General features: G+C 38.5%; 2 protein-coding genes across 2 annotated transcripts in view; one reads left to right on the forward strand and one right to left on the reverse strand.

Moving 5' to 3' along the window:
• Positions 1-1,388: 1,388 nt before the first annotated feature.
• LOC101305095 (pentatricopeptide repeat-containing protein At5g04780-like) lies at positions 1,389-5,988 on the reverse strand. The gene is made up of 5 exons (XM_004305347.1): positions 5,905-5,988; positions 2,146-4,131; positions 1,863-2,064; positions 1,531-1,602; positions 1,389-1,442 (listed from the first exon to the last, which is right to left on the reverse strand). Exons 1-2 carry the CDS (start codon positions 5,986-5,988, stop codon positions 2,224-2,226), a joined length of 1,992 nt encoding a protein of 663 aa, XP_004305395.1. The 3' UTR covers positions 1,389-1,442; positions 1,531-1,602; positions 1,863-2,064; positions 2,146-2,223.
• An 8,612-nt stretch (positions 5,989-14,600) lies between these two features.
• Positions 14,601-16,553, forward strand: part of LOC101305394 (probable inactive purple acid phosphatase 27-like) — an 11,475-nt gene continuing 9,522 nt past the window's right edge. The window contains exons 1-2 of the mRNA XM_004305348.1: positions 14,601-14,935; positions 15,096-15,183. Of these exons, the coding sequence (XP_004305396.1) occupies positions 14,601-14,935; positions 15,096-15,183 (423 nt within the window). The remainder of the gene's footprint in view (positions 14,936-15,095; positions 15,184-16,553) is intronic.

Consider the following 16,553-nt stretch of genomic DNA (forward strand, 5'->3'; position numbering starts at 1 on the left):
TGAGATAAGAATTTTGAGTAAATATCGAAAAGAAGAGAGTAGCTTGGGGATCAATACAAAATTACAAATTGTCATCTTCAAGCTTCATACATGCCACTTTTGGCCAGAGTAGTGAGGGAAGGTGGCCTTAAGGTACTTTAGAAAGGAATTTTAGGCAAAGGTTGTGAGTTGTGACAAAGGATAAGTACCATCAATAAAACTAAAAGTATATTTCACCTAGATAAGATAATCCTCATTATAAAATGATGCTATTAACACACCTCATCTATTTTCATATCCACATATTTCAAACTTATTTACAAACTTGTCAAATTTGTTTCATGATTGGTTATCATCATAAATAAGGTGTATTAATAACAAAAAAAAGTGTGTTAATAGCACCACCCTTCGTTATATTCTAATCAGTAAGATCTGCTTTAAGCAGACTAGGTATACAAAAGATGTCTGCTATACAATAAAAGCCGTACATGTAAATTGCATTTTGAGTGTATTAACTGCCCTAAATACTTAGGCTCGAGGTTGAATGGTTATCGTTGCGATCGAGCTGAGTCTGAGCATAACATTTGCCGGAAAGATGCTCTGCTACCTTGCCTTGAATACTATTTGACACTGTCAAGTACAAAAGACACAGTTAGCCAATAATATGGCAACCAACAAATAACATTCTCATCACAGTAACCAAAATTTTGCCTGGCAAGTTATGATGCATGGAAATAGACAGACAAATTAAGGAACTGAACCAAGAATGTGAAACAGAGAGATAATCAGTCCATATGAAACTTCAACTCCAGAATCAGTATTTTGACACAAATTAGAGAGGGCACAAAATACAGACACCATATGCACCTTAGCGTTTCCAACAGAACCAACATGAATGCTTGCAAATGATGAGAGTCTCAAATTGTAACAAAAATCAGTATTCAACGTCAAGTCATATATAAAGGTTGATTTAGTTCCAAGTGTTACATTACCTTGTAACATTGTACTTTTGCACGGGTGATGATTAAGTAAATTCTTATATGTTTACATACGCACATCCAAATAGTTACTAACCAAATTATGTAAGTGCATACAGATTGAGTAGCGTTTACCTTTCGTGAATCAATTTCATAAGATTTTTGGCTGTGCAACAGTAGTTGCCAAAGCTTTATGAAGCCATGTGCGAAGGCCCAGATGGTTTATTAGTCGGTGGATGGCAACATGGATTATGGGGGGATTCATACAGCATTTGAAGTGGAGACAGTCTCTGATCCTCGGTATTCAGAGTGAATTGACAAGTTGGAGAGGTCATTGGTGATGTGGTTTATCACTCCTGCTATCATCAAATCTTTACAAATTGAGATCTTCAAAAAACAGTTCTTCATCCAGACCTTCCAAATATCAAATGTTGTTCTTTCAATAAGAAACCTACCAATTGGATTGGTTCATCACTTCATCATGTACTGTAATAAAGACAAAAAAACAAACGAAAAACATTATATTTTTGAACAGAGAACATGGAGTAAGAATATAAGAAAGCTATCTACAGACCACATTATGTTGTCTTTGCCTTGTATTTTCCTTGTCAGAGCCTGACATCAATCCAATAATAACAAAGATATCCTACAGACAACAAGAGCAAACAATGTAAACCAACCTATTAATATCATGATCCTAGCTACAGCAATAGCTTTTATACTTGGAATACTCGAGCAGTCATGAAAAATAATCTTGCTGCATCATTTAACAGTCGTAATAAAGAAGAGCAAAAGAAAGGCAACCATGTTCATTTCCTTTGATTTCCCACAGTTTCTTACGATGCTTCTAAGTGCAAAATTGCTTCAAACCATAAAAATATTGACTAATCTGACTTAGTGACTTACATTGAACTTGGTAAAATTAAATCTTTCACAAAGTCTGCCCTTGATGAGTCCTAACGCAAGGGTCCCATTTCTTTCTCAGTTAGACATAATGCCTTCAAGACCAACAAATTTCAACTTAATGCGTCCGCTACTTGCCTGTCCAGTAGCCTCCCTGTTTCCCTTATCCCCTTCGTCAGCTGGTTGATCGGCGATTACCTAGGTCCTAAACATCAAAACATTTACACATACATCTCTCATATCCACAGTATTGGATTAACAGCGATCAAAAGAATATTTTACGCACCCTTTGATCAGCAATAACTAGGAAAGTGCACAAAATGCTGACAGTAAGTAATCATTTAGATAATGGAGCACAAGTATTTCACCAAAATTCCCGACAAGAGCAAAAACCATTCTTGAAATGGTGAAACCTTTTAGTATCCCTGACAATGATTTCCCTCCCCAAACAACGTGATGCAATCTTCATAAAAGAATGGCAATCCCCACAAATCCTAAGATTTTTCATGATCCTGATAGGTGCATTGGAGGGTAAGCACATCAAACCAAAAGTCAGAGCCAGTTTTTCACTATGGTGCCTCAGAAGTTCATCTTTTTTGCTCTCTTCGACATAATGAAGATCATGTGCAATCTCAGCCTTGTAACCCATCGTCCTTAATTTTTCCACCAATTGGTCTAACTTAGAGTATATCTCAGCAATTCTAGGATGTGCTCTCTCTCCAACCATAAATGAGTGAACTTTGTCCTTGATTTCAATCCAACTCTTCCCTCTCTCCTTCTTCAACTCACTTTCTTTAAGAAGCTTCCTTGTTCGTGCAACCTCCTCCCACTTATTATTTGCTGCATAAATATTTGACAACAAAATGAGGTTCCCTGCATTGTTCGGTTCTATTTCAGACAAATGTTTAGCTGCTATCTCAGCTAAATCTAAATTTCCATGGATCCTACAAGAAGCTAACAGAGAACCCCACATAGAAGCAGTAGCCTCAAATGGCATATCCTCTATCAAATTATGGGCTTCAAGAATCAACCCTGACCGACCAAAAATATCAACCATGCATGCATAGTGAACAACATTTGGGGACACGTTGTGTTCTGTTATCATGAGGTTGAAATACTTCTTTCCACTTTCAACCAATCCCATATGACTACAAGCAGTTAATACAGATATATACGCTACTTCACTTGGGAGCATGCCTGCCTGCTGCATCTTCTCAAATAAGATCATCACCTCTAGGGAGCAAGCATGTCTAGAAAACCCAGAAATCATGGCATTCCACAGAACAGTGTTCCTGTCCTCCATATCTTGAAACATGGTGTAAGCTTCTTCAATGCTACCACATTTTGAATACATATCTATCAAAGAGGAAACGATATATATATTTAATCTAAATCCAGTTTTAAACAACAAGGCATGCACCTGCTTCCCTTCTATCAAAGCTGCTAGGCCTGCACAAGCACAAATAGCAGAAGAGATTGTAAACTGGTTATGTTCTAATCCTATCATCCGAGCTCTGTGGAACAACAGCACAGCCTCCTCATAAAGCCCATTTAGCACATACCCGGCAACCATTGAACTCCATGTGACATCACTCCTCTCTGGCATCGATTCAAAGACAAAACTTGCATCCTTTATCAAACCAGCCTTTGAATAAACGTCAAGCAATGCAGTCCCCACATAGACATTCAAGACCATAGCTGCCTTAAAAGCAAAAGCATGCAGCTGTTTACACTCAGACACAAGACTTTTCGCGGCACAAGCAGACAGAACACTCGAAACAGTGAATTCACTAAATTGGTTTTCTTCTCTTTGCATGCATACAAAAACACTAAGAGCTTCATGTTCCTCCCCACTCCGGGCAAGTGACCCGATCATAGTATTCCATGAAACTAAGCTCCTTTCAGGCATTTCATTAAATACTTTTCTCGCACAATTATGTAAGCCACATTTTGCATACATGTTAATAAGCATGTTCGATGTTAAAGTGTCTGATTGTAATCCAACACGAATACTCTGTGCATGACAGGCCTTTCCTTCCATAGGTGCACCTTTTCCTGCACTGCTTTGCAAGATTTGATGTAAAAGTGATAACTGAGTGGCACTTGTGCCCAACGAAACAAGGCATTCTTGGTCTCTGGATCTATCAGCTTTAGCATTGCTAATGGCTGAGAATGCTCTACAATATATCTGAGCAGTGATTCTGATACACAATCCTTCCTTGTATCTCCTTAACGTTCTCATACCATTTCTTGCAGCATGGTAAAAGTTTTCCTGCAAATTCAATATTCAACTCAACAGTATAACAATAAAAGTAATGGAATCTAGTAGATAAAAATAAAAATAAAAAGAGAGAGAATAACCAAAAAGATACTCAATGAAGTGGGAGAAAAAACAATTGTCTATATTCTACAGAAAAAATGAAACAAATCCATTCATTTGTAAAAAATCGACTTGTACACATATGGTCAAAGCGAAACTATATCTTTCTTTTTATCATTAATTCTTGTATATGATAAAAGCTAAGAAACTTAGACATGTCGAGGGAAGGGGAGGAGGGTCAAGGTTTCTGCAATGTAGGTAAAAAAGTATTTACATAAGAATCAGACTTTCTCAGGGCAGTACATGGCAGGCAAACATATTAGTCTTTACATGTCCATTTCTTTTGGTGAATGTGGAGTCTTGGTTTTATGATCATCTATTATGCATATCAATATACAGACATATGTTTCTTTCTCATCTTTATGCAGTCACTAAAATGGGAAGAGCATGTAACCAAAAGAAAAGGGGGACAAAATGAAAGTTGCAGAGTTTCTTGAGAAGTAACTGATTTTGAAAACAAACTGAATCATTTTGTAGTCCATTTCCATAATTTAGTACTAACTTTTTACCTAAAAATCAATCGGTCTAGTTACCAAATCTCCTCTTTCTGGTGTTTTGTTTTGACATTAGTGAAAAATTACAGTGAGTAAGTCTAATACAAGTAGATATGCAATGTAAAAGAATTAGTTAAAAAAAAAAAAAAAAGAGTACATAAGTTGGATACCCGTGATGTAACAAAATTATGAGCAATACAATCCCGAAATACACAATCACAAACCCAGCAATGAAAGCACCCAAATTGAAACTCCAATACGAATTTGTTAACTCTTAGCACACCCCTAACACAATATAACCCGACACTATTTCACCCTGCACTCATGCTGTGAACTAAGCAGACCAAGTTACACGATAATGTACATTATCAAACACCTTTGGCACTGATACCTTCAAGCTTCAAATACCAAGTACCAACAGTTATGTCTACAAAAACTGAGTATCAAGGATCACAAATCAGTCTAGATGATTATTGTACATCTAATAAGTATTTGGTCATCACACTACACAGCTAAACATCATCAAGCTTGCACCTTTCCAGGAAAAAAAAAAAAAATCAACTTTAAAAGATAATTAGATTTTTCTGGAAAATTTCATGATATTCAGTTGGTTTATAAGTTTTTCAGTCTGTAGTTAATAGAACACAAATCTAAACACCATTGTTGAGTAGTACTAGCTATCGAAGGCTGAAATTAACCCACCAAAGTAGCAAATCACCGAAACCAATACCAAAATCAGATAACCAAAAATGCAGAAACCCAATAGAGAGAGTGAGAATTTTGAACTGACCTTGTGGAATTTGAGACCCCAATTTTGAATTAGAAGCTTTGTAAATTTGGGCGTGGGTGAAGCGAATCAAATATGGAGAAAAAATGGGCTGCTATCTGGGTTTTGAAAACGGATGACAGCGGCTTCTATACTGCTCCGGTTTGAACCGGTCAGTAAAATATGTTCGGTCTGTATTCACAAGTATAGTTAACAGTTTTTTTTTCATCTAAAAAAAAGAAAAGAAAAATGCCCATTAGATTTTGAAGATTTTTTTCCCACAAACAAAAGCAGATTTTAAAATTTCCATTAACTTTAAGGCTCTCAGAGATATATTCCTACTACTAAATTTTTTAACTTTTTGTATTTTTTTCCTTTACCAAACTACCCCTATCTCTATCTCACTAGCTCTCCCTCCACATCTCCTCCACCGCCACCACCTCTCAACGGCTCCTCTCTCCACTCCCCAACCCTCACTGTCAAACACATCGATGTCACCAAAGAATCATGCCACCGGCACCTCCGATGCCGTCGGTGGCTCGTTGTGCGTTTCTCAACCGCAGCAATCCAGTTCACCTTCGAACGCCGCCGCGCCTCCTAGCTTGGTCTGGAGGGAGATCACTCTGCCGATTTCGGTAATTTCCGATAAGTCTAGGGTTGATTTCCGATGAGATCGGCCTGGGCTCAGGTCGTGGCGGCGAGGCATCGGTGAGGATGACAACAACGATTGTATGCATCTTGCATAAGCTCAGGTCTCGTTTTTCTGCTTTAAATCCAATTTTCAATTGTGTTGATTTTGATCGTCAGAGATACTTGTTCTCACACTCATTGTTCACACATTTCAATTCGCATTTGTTCATTGATTTATTCATACAATATGTGAGAGATCGATTAATAATCAAAGTGAGAAGACTGGAGGCTTGGTTCCATGGTAATTGTTGGAATCACATGCTCTTCTAGTGTAGCATTTTAAAAATCAAGTTAATGTAGGCAAAGTTAACAATACAAAGAGAAAAATTCTATAGCCTCATAAATGTGTGTGTGTAAATTGTTGATTCTTTTCAGCACTGCTAAGTGTAATATCTCTCTCACAAGTCTCCTGGGATTGAATAGTCGTTAGAATTGGGACACCAGAATGAAGATTGCACTTGATGCTGCCAGAGGACTTGCTTACCTACACGAGTTCTGCTTGGAGTCCAAGTCCACCATCGGCGTCGAGTTCACCATCAGAACTCTTCAGGCAACTCCTCTTCTTATTGTTCTTCAGTTTCGGTTATTGAGTTCATTGCAAGTTATGATTGTTTGAATTTTAGTTTTATTTTCATGGATTTGTTGAAGATGCTAAGGAAATTGATAGTGATAGGTTGTTAATGGGGTTATCAGTGGCGAATCAAGCACAATGAATTGTTTATGTGAGGATTTGATTAAGTTTCTGGGACTGATTTAACCGAAATGATTTGTATTTTAGTGGATACATGCAGCAATGAGATGCCGAAAAATGTGTTTTTTGTGTTTAGATCTAAACCAGCCTGATTCCAGTAGGAAAGTTGGTCAACAATTACATCAACGAAAATGTAGGGCTTCATATGTCCAAGTGTTTTAATTTGGAGTAATTGCATTATACTTTTGCTTTGTTCCTACACGATGTTGCTGTGTGTTTTTGATTCTTGTCATATGGACTTTGAGAACTGATTGGAATGTGATCATGTTATTAGATACTTTCATGGAGTTGATGATAGTGCATTGGTGCTTATTGATTTTATGCACTATGTATAGGTGAGTGTTGTATTCCAGGCGTATTTGAACTACACGTATGAAGGCAACAAATTAGAGTCTCTAATGCCTTTAATGCTAGGGAAAATGCCCATTAGCCTAGTAGGAGGTCCTACTGACCCTAATGGGTGGTCATACTGCCCCCAACCCAATAGGGACTTGTTCTAAGTGACTAAAGGACACAGTTAAGTTCAAGGGTCATATTTTCCTTAGTAAGAGGTCCTACTGACCCCAATAGGAGGTCCGACTGACCCTAATAGGAGGTCCGACTGACCCCAATAGGTGGTCCTACTGCCCCCAATAGGAGGTCCTACTAACCCCAATAGGTGGTCATACTGCCCCATATAGGGACATGTTATAAGTGACTGAAGCATAGTTAAGTTCAAGGGTCATAATGCCCCCAGTAGGAGGTCTTACTGACCCCAATAGGGATCTGTTATAAGTGACTGAAGCAAGCAGTTAAGTTCAAGGGTCATACTGCCCCTAGAAGAGGTCTTACTGATAGGAGGTCCTACTGTCCCCAATAGGTGGTCATATTGCCACAGTTAAGTTCAAGGGTCATAATGCTCCTACTAGGAGGTCCTATTGACCCCAATAGGTGGTCATACTGCCCCTAAGAGGAGGTCCTACTGACCCCAATGAATGGTTATACTGACCCTAATAGGAGGTCCTACTGACCCTAATAGGAGGTCTTACTGACCCCAATAAGTGGTCCTACTGCCCCCAACAAACCCCCCGACGAACCCCTTATTGCCCCAATAGACCCCCCGATATGACCTCCTACTGCCCCCAATAGAACCCCCAACGAAACCCCTACTGCCCCAATAGACCCCCCGATGAACCCCCTACTGCCCCCAATAGATCCCCTATTGCCCTCAATAGACATCCGATCACCTCTTGTTAAAAAAAAAAAAGAAAAAGACATCATGTCAACAGTCTCTAGAGTTCAGTCAACGGTCGTTGGAGTCCGGTCAACGTCGTCGGATCCCGGTCAACGGTCGCAGGAGTCACGGTCAACGGTCATCGATTGGGAGAATCCGGTCATAGATATTTATTTCAAAATAAACCTTCTATTGTTCTAATTATGACTTATTGTAGTTTATTTAAATCATTAAGGGAATAATTGTTTTTTTCCTGTTTAAGTTGGTTATTGAGAATTTTGAAATCTGATTTTGTTGATGAGAAAAAAATTATTAAAATTAAGGCTAAGAGCATCTTTAGCAATGCTAGCCATTTTTAAGTTAAATTTTAGTCAAATTAGCTAAAACGTCATTTTGGCTAGCCTCTTTAGAAATATGGCTACATCAATGTTCTCTATTTTAGCTAGCATTACATCAACATTATTCTTCAAATAGAAATTAAATAGTTTAAATATATTTATATATCATATAAAATATCTTACAAGAAATGTAATAAATTATAGCTAGCCTCATTTGAGCTAACTCGGTCTCATTTGAGCTAACTCGCTAGCTAAATATAGCTAGCAAGATAGCTAAAAGTTATAATAGCTTAAGTTTGGCTAGTCTGCTGGAGCTCTTAAAACATCCAAAAAAAGCTAAATACGCTCTCTAAAATAGCTAAAAGCTAAAATAGAGAGTCTGTTAAAGTTGCTCTAATAGGCATTGTCCCCGTTTTTTTTTTTGATGAAAGTATAGTAAAAGTTAAAACTTGAGTTTTTGAAGAATGAAGGCAGTTTAAACCCTAAATAGTGTTTTTGATTGTTGATCCAGCAAAATATGTTTACCTTGGCATCAATGGAACTATTGAATCGTCTGGAGCGGAGTGGTACCAAAATATGTTTCAACGTGTTCTTTAATTCCTTAGATGGAAGCCGAAAGGCATGTAATGGGCGTTTTGGCCTTAGGCTAGTACCATTGGTTCATAATTCGATTACACTACATTGTCTGAATATGTTTCGATATGCTTGCTGACTATTGAGCTTCTTGCAATGATATTAGTAGTGATCGAGTTTTCTTTAAAAGAATAATAATAACAACACTAACAAAAGACATCAGTATGTGATATTGCTTGCCGTCCAAAGCATTTACAATATTGACAATATAGAAAAATTGTTTAATATCCAAATTGAAGGCGCAAAGAGCTGTAAGAGATTCTCAAACAAACTACACCAATTTTGTTTTTTCAGATTTTAGATTCAAATTTTTTTTTCTTTTCTTTTAATTTGATTTATTATGAAATCAAGTAATTCCATGTCACTTGTCAAGTCAGTTGTTGTAAGTTGACATCATACCTACAATTGATTTAGACCATTGAATTTTTTAACATCTAATGGCTAATAAATGGTGTCAAAATTTATGTCAAACCTAATGTCCCAGGAACCGGACCCATGCTATTTATTCGACGTACTACATTATTCAACGCATTACGTTACTTCGATGTACGTATTATTTCGCTGGATAAAATTACATAAACAAAACTCTACTTAAATAAACAAAAACCATTGTTGCACAACACATCAAAGACACAACAATAGCTTCTCATCTCAAATATGTAAAAAACAATGGTTTCTGTCGGACCCCAAATTCGATTGTATATAAAGCATCGAAATTGTCATCCAATTTAGTTTCACAACAACAACGAAACAAACAGAAAATTTAGCCCAAAAGAATTTTTGGACATCGAATTAAAGTCCAAACCACAAATCGATATCTGCGGCCCAAAAGCTAACATTTTTACAGTTTAACAGTTTAAGAGATTGACTTACTGACTTATGGATTGATCGAGTATATGTTTTAGTAAACTACATATTAGTTACTAACCAAATTTCAATTTATAAATACATCCTTTACACATAATCTTACAAATATAAGGACAAAAATTAACAAATTATGCCAAATTGGTGCACTTGCCATCTGTCACTGATATTTTACCGAACTACCCTTCACTACATATTCTACTGCTACTGTCGACGAAAAGCGTGCTACTACCGAGTAAAACGTGCTACTTCCAATAGAAAAGTGCTACTGCTAGTGCTATTAGAATTTTTCCGACCATTCTCTGATGCTAGCGCATTGCTACTATTGATTTAGATGCTTAGTGCGCTGCTATTGCCAAGTCTGATGTTAGTGCGCTGCTACTGCCGAAGCGTACTACTGTTGGAAAAAACCTGCAAAAAACGAAGAACACTGCAATTTTAACAAAGACCTCCATCAATCCACAACGTGATCATCTTGTTCCATAAACGCTCCCTCACAACCTCCATTTTCAGATCTCCAATCTCTCTCTTGAACTCCTCCAGCTCCTCCTCTTTCTCCTGAACCACAAAATCATCAGCTCCAATTACCCAATCGCGCGCTCTACAAACCCAACCTGATTGAAGACGAACATGTTGACAGATTTAATTTGAGATCAGAGTAAAATCCAACATAGAAGAATCAAATTTTTTTTTTGACCTTTTAAATCAAACATCACCAACCTTTATGGCATTTTCGGCCGAGTCACTCTCACCCTTTCGGATCGAAGACGACAACGACGAAGATCTCGACGTCATCCGACTCCACTGCCTGAACGATCAACTACGGTAAGCTCAGACCGATTAAGAGATTGATTAATTGGATCTGATGGAACTTATTGGAAGCTCCGGCATCAGATTGACGAATCCGATCAAATCTGTAAGATTTGATTCAATTTGGTGGTGCTTTCGTCGCCGGAACCGGGTTTTGAGGTGAATCGATTATTATCTGTGATAAACGTCGCCGATGACTTCAATGATGCAGTGGTGGTGGTGGAGCGTGGGTCAGGATGAGAGAGAGAGAGAGAGAGAGAGAGAGAGAGAGAGAGAGAGAGAGAGAGAGAGAGAGAGAGAGAGAGAGAGAGAGAGAGAGAGAGAGAGAGAGAGAGAGAGAGACGGTGGGTGGTTGGGTGAGTGAGTGAGTGGAGAGAAGAAGGGTTTGTGGTCATGTCTGTAATTAATTTGAAAATTGGACATTTCGGTCATTTGACAGTGAAATTTCGGATCAGGCTAAGCTTTGGTTCATGGTGGGCCTCACCTCATGTTCTAATATGTTTAGAAATTATCATTAGTGGGTTATTTATGTTTTTAAATTTGATCATGTGCTACTATTTAATTTTCTCTATATGTTTCGGCCATTTCCGTGACTCGCAAGGAGACACAATTGTCACAGAATTAAATAGAAGAAGTCGATTTGGAAACGAAATCGCTTAATCATTCTAAGGAAGGGAACACGTCGAAAACCCTAGCTACTAACAGTATATATAGGCAAGGTTTGAGGACGAGAAAAGAACCTTCTGACAATCTCACAAACAACTACAAATAGCGGCTCCTGCTTTCAGGCATTTTTGCCGATCTATCAAAAGCCTCCCTTGGAGCACTACTCGGCAGCTTTTGCTCGCCATTCAGATACTAACCTTAGCAAACACCCAGTGTTTCGATTTAGTATAGTTCATGACGGGTTACAAGAAAAATCCTAGTCTCGACTAGGTAAAGTAGAACATAACAAACGGAGTTGGCGCTCTCCAACTTCTCACCTCACTTAGATCTGCCTTCTTCTCACCTCACTCAGAACTACCTCAAATCCAAATCAGCTGTCGGAGAATGACGTCACTCCACCCCTCCGAAGTCCGAACTGGACACCGATTCCGTCGCCTCCATTCCGCGATCGGACCCCTCAAACGACCAAACACCTATACGGTTGTGGGTTCATCAGTCAGAGAGCGACTAGGCAGTGGAATCCGATCGATCTAATTCAACGACTTGGTTGTGGAATTTGATTTGATTTCTTAAAGATCTTCATTATCCTAGTCGTCGTCTTCTATCCAAAAGAATTGGAGAGCGAGGGGCGCTGCTACTGTTCATGTTTTTATTTTATTTTTTAGATTTGTTCTCTTCTTCCCATCATCTCTCTAAACCACAACATATATTGGAAAAAAGAAATTGAATTCATTGCTGAGAGGTTTGAATTCAGTATATTTGTCTATTGCTAGATGCAATTTTGTTGCTCAGTAGCAGTAATATGAACACAGTAGCAATGATATTGAACTGAGTTCGAATGTCATAGGCAGTAGCAATTTTGTACGAGTTCTGCAGTAGCAGGTTTGTACTAGCAACTGTGCAGTAGTAGGTTTTGACGAATACAATACTATTGTGAGATCTGATTGGACTTTGACTTCTTTGTTTCCAGATCATCACGACTTTGAGACCTGAAGGTCCAGGGGATTCGGATTCATCACCTTAGCAACGAGAAGGCCATGAGGGACGCGTCGACAGTGATGATCGATGATGATCAGAGTTTGTATATGTGTTTGTCATTTCGCTGCTACTGTTGAGATATATTGGATGGGTAATTTGCTACTACTGTGATATGTTGGAACAGTAAGTTGGTGTTACTGTTGAGATATGTTGAAGAGGTAATTTTAAGCTACTGTTGGGATATGTTGGAAGGGTAAATTTGCAGACGAGTAGTAACATTCAACAATAGCATATTCTAAATCGACAATAGTAAGTTTGTTTGGTTGCTGAGAAGTGCCGGAAAAAAATTACAATAGCACCGACAGTACTGCAGTAGCACTTTTCTATTGGCAATTCAATAACACTTTTCTTGCTCGGCGGCACTTTTCTTTTGTAAATTGAAATTTAGTCAGTAATTAATATATAGTTTGCTTAAAAAAATAGAACACTATCAATTGTGATACAAAATCCGCTAACGTAGCATTACTTTTTTTTTTTTAGACGATATTAGTTCCTCGGAGGCAAAAACGAATTCCGTTGCCGGACTTGAACCCGGGTCTTTCGGGTGAGAAATGGCTATATTTCGTTAAAACCCAAATAAAAGTTCTCCCAAGTCACAAATTTGATACATACTAACTCTACCGCAACCTGTCCAGCCGCTGAGGTCCCTTCGCAGAGTAGTACCCCTCCTCGCATGCCTTTGACACACAAGTAACAGCAGAATCGCTCCTAGTTTGATTCTTCTCAGAAAACCCGAGAAAGCAGATCTCGTTGCAGAAGAACCGCCGGGTTACGCTCACTATTTTCTTCACCTCATTCATCCGGAGCCTAAACTCAGTAACCACCTTCAGCCCCAACGCTATCGTAACTCTCCCTGCAGCCTCGGTTATGTTCTTCATTACGTCATCTCCCACGTAAGCCCTCAGTGTCGCAAGCTTGAAACTCACTCTGGTCTGGTTCCTCGGAGGGTTCAAAACAAAAGGAGGCAGAATCGTGGTTGCAAGGACTAATGCGTCGCTCTCGTCCGACCTGCCGTAGTAGAGCCACACCTGGACGACGTTGTAGTTGACGACGAGCTTGTCGTCGGAGTTTTTGGCGAGGAGGATCATGTCCCACGTGGTGGTGAGCTCGCCGGGGTTGGTCGTGTTTAGTGAGGAAATGAAGGCCGAGTCGACCCGGAACTCGGGATGAAAGTGCCCTAATAATCGACGCAAACTTCGAAACCGTAATGTCAAGAGGATGAACAAGATGATCAACAAGCAAGTGGTGCAGGCTAAGCAAACTGCCGCTTTTTTTTCTTCATAATTGTACGTGATGATGAACTTGTGAGTTGTGACGACTAATGCTGATTGTGATTAGGGTTTTTTGTGCTTATTCGATCTTATGCGTAAGTTATAACCCTATTCTCTCTCAATCACCTTGCTGTTTTGAATGGATAAGTACGTATACATTTTAAAGATGATGTTGAACTGTTGAATCATATGTTGTATATATATACTCATATGTTGTATATATTTTAAAGGTAATTTTATGCAAGAATATTTTCACGGATATACGAAATATATTATAACGCATTGTAGTCTCAATATTCACGTCGTAGTGTCATCATACAATGTCATCCCAAAAAATTTATAATATTTATCATTCTAAAAAAAAATAATCTATCATATTTAATGAAAAAATCTATTATATTTAATGAAACAGTGTGAAGATGCAGAGCGCATCTAACCAGAATCGGCAGAGGAAGCCAAAAACAAGTTAGAAAGGCTTGAGATACAGCTGCGTGGTGTGTTAAGCATAACCAGCAACAATGTTACGTGAAGAAACAAAAAGTTTCAAACGTAATCGTCGCCCACACCATGACCTATGATCTGTCTCTATCTAGCTATGTCCTCAGTTTTCAATAAGATACTACTATATATGCCATGCTTATATATACAAGCCAAGCCAAGTTTCTTGTCAAACCCCAAATTCTTATATAAAGCCTCCATATCGCCAACCAGTTTAGTTTCACAACAGCAACAAAACAAACAGAAAATTAGGCCATTTTTCCAGGATCATGACTCATAAATCTTTCACTTTCTGATCTGATCCTCATTGATCTCTGTATTTTTTCCATATGGGTTCTTCCGGTACTTGTTGGATTTCCAAACCTGTCTTTTTTGTGTTCGTGATATTGTCTCTTGGCTCCTGTGCTTCATCATCATCTTCCTTGCACCCTTTGGTTTTCCAGTCACAACTCGAACACCTAAACCACACGGCAATATCAGATTTTAGGGTGCTCAACAGAAGATTCTTTGGCGACTGTCCGAATCCGAGCCCTTATCTGCAAATCAGTTTTAACTCGAGTTCTGGTGGCTTGGGAGATGATGAGTTTGTGACTGTCAATGTTACTGGCGTTTTGAACCCTTCCAAAAGTGATTGGGTGGCCATGATTTCACCTTCTACGTCCGAGTAAGTGTTATACCTACGTTTTCGTATATCTGTTATCATGAATGTTATGTTATCAAATGCATGTAAACCACAGATTAAGTATAGTCGTTTGATGATAACGTGGTGGTGTTGTTTTGATATTTCACTATTATTAACTCCATGATTATTTATATGCATGCAGTGTCTCAAGCTGCCCTTTGAATGCGATGTATTATGTACAGACTGGTGATTTTAGTAAACTTCCTCTTCTCTGCCATTATCCTGTTAAGGTAAATGATTCTCTTTTCCTTCTGATGAGGTTAACCTGATCGAAAATAATAACTATAGATTTGAAGAAGGAAAGAGAGAAATTAATAGTCTGGTAATTAAAGAACATTAGGAGCTAGCTAAATAATAACTATGATGAAGGATAAAATGTAGAGATAAAGAGATAGCAAGAGAATCATCATATTATTCATTGATAGGAACCCTTTATATAGGGAATTACACAATACCAATATGGTAAGGATATGAATACATAGATCTAGTCTAACTACATATCCTATTGGTATAAGGCCAAGGCACACATAGAGAATATCCTAGAACACTCCCCCTTGTGCCGCGCGCTGATATGCCGATGGTGCTGATCTGTTGCCTCGTTAAAAACCTCGTCAAGTCACAAAAACCCTGTGGGAGAAAAACTGAACCTTGATCGTAGGAGAAAAAGAGTACAACGCACCCTTCACATTTGATAGTGACATGTATGTATGTGCTAGACTCCCCCTGAAGTTCGCACCTCCCCCTGATCTTTACATCAATCATGGGGCTCTTCCTGATTCTTACTAATCACGGAAGTTTCAAAAACTTAGCATGTCAATGCTCTTTAACATATCTTCAAATGTGGCATTAGACAATGATTAACTAAATCATGCCGTATTGTCCTCAAATGATCTTTTACACTTAGATCTTGAGGAGAAGGTCGCTTGTGAACTCAAAACATAAGTTCGTGCAGGAAATCAGATTTCCGCGCAGCATGACCTTCAATTATTAGAACAGTCGTAACTTCCTCTAGGAAATACATATGAACGAACCGTAAACGGTTTTGGAAACTAGACTCATTTAGCTTTCCAACCGTATATTACACACATTCTAGTTCATCAGGAGCTGTTCACAAAATCCCGTCGAAGTTGACTGTTTTGCCAAAATCAGATTCTCGGACAGATTCGTCATACTTTGCGAAAACGGCCATAACTCACTCAATATGATAGGTATGATCAAATGGTTGGTGTCTCTGGAAAGTAGACACATAGACCTTTCCAATGGTACCAATTTTACCATATTCCAGTGAGTGAGGTTTCCTGTAAGTCCCGTGGAGCTTGACCTACGAAACTTGGCAGATTCTGATTTCGCTATTGATGTGTCTTTCTTATGTAGGGATAGAATAAGCCTCAACCTTTCATACCATTAAGTATTGAAAAAGGAGTTACTGCCATTACATTGGTGTTGCGTGGGCGCATAGCTACACTTAGCTTTACAACTTTTCATAGCGAATGAGATGTCAAGTCTTTCGTATTGTGTTGAGTACATTGATGCATCTAATTGTACTTAGATGGGAACTCCATCTCTTAACACATATTGTCATCTTGCTTTAGACAAAACG

This window comes from Fragaria vesca, linkage group LG6 (assembly GCF_000184155.1).
Source record: "Fragaria vesca subsp. vesca linkage group LG6, FraVesHawaii_1.0, whole genome shotgun sequence".
NCBI classification, from domain to species: domain Eukaryota; kingdom Viridiplantae; phylum Streptophyta; class Magnoliopsida; order Rosales; family Rosaceae; genus Fragaria; species Fragaria vesca.

Coding starts and splice junctions, on each gene's coding strand:
- LOC101305095 (XM_004305347.1), bottom strand. CDS start 5,988: ATGTGTTTGACAGTGAGGGTTGGGGAGTGGAGAGAGGAGCCGTTGAGA. Junction 4,132..5,904: donor GAGATGTGGAGGGAGAGCTA/GTGAGATAGAGA, acceptor TTGAATTTGCAG/GAAAACTTTTACCATGCTGC.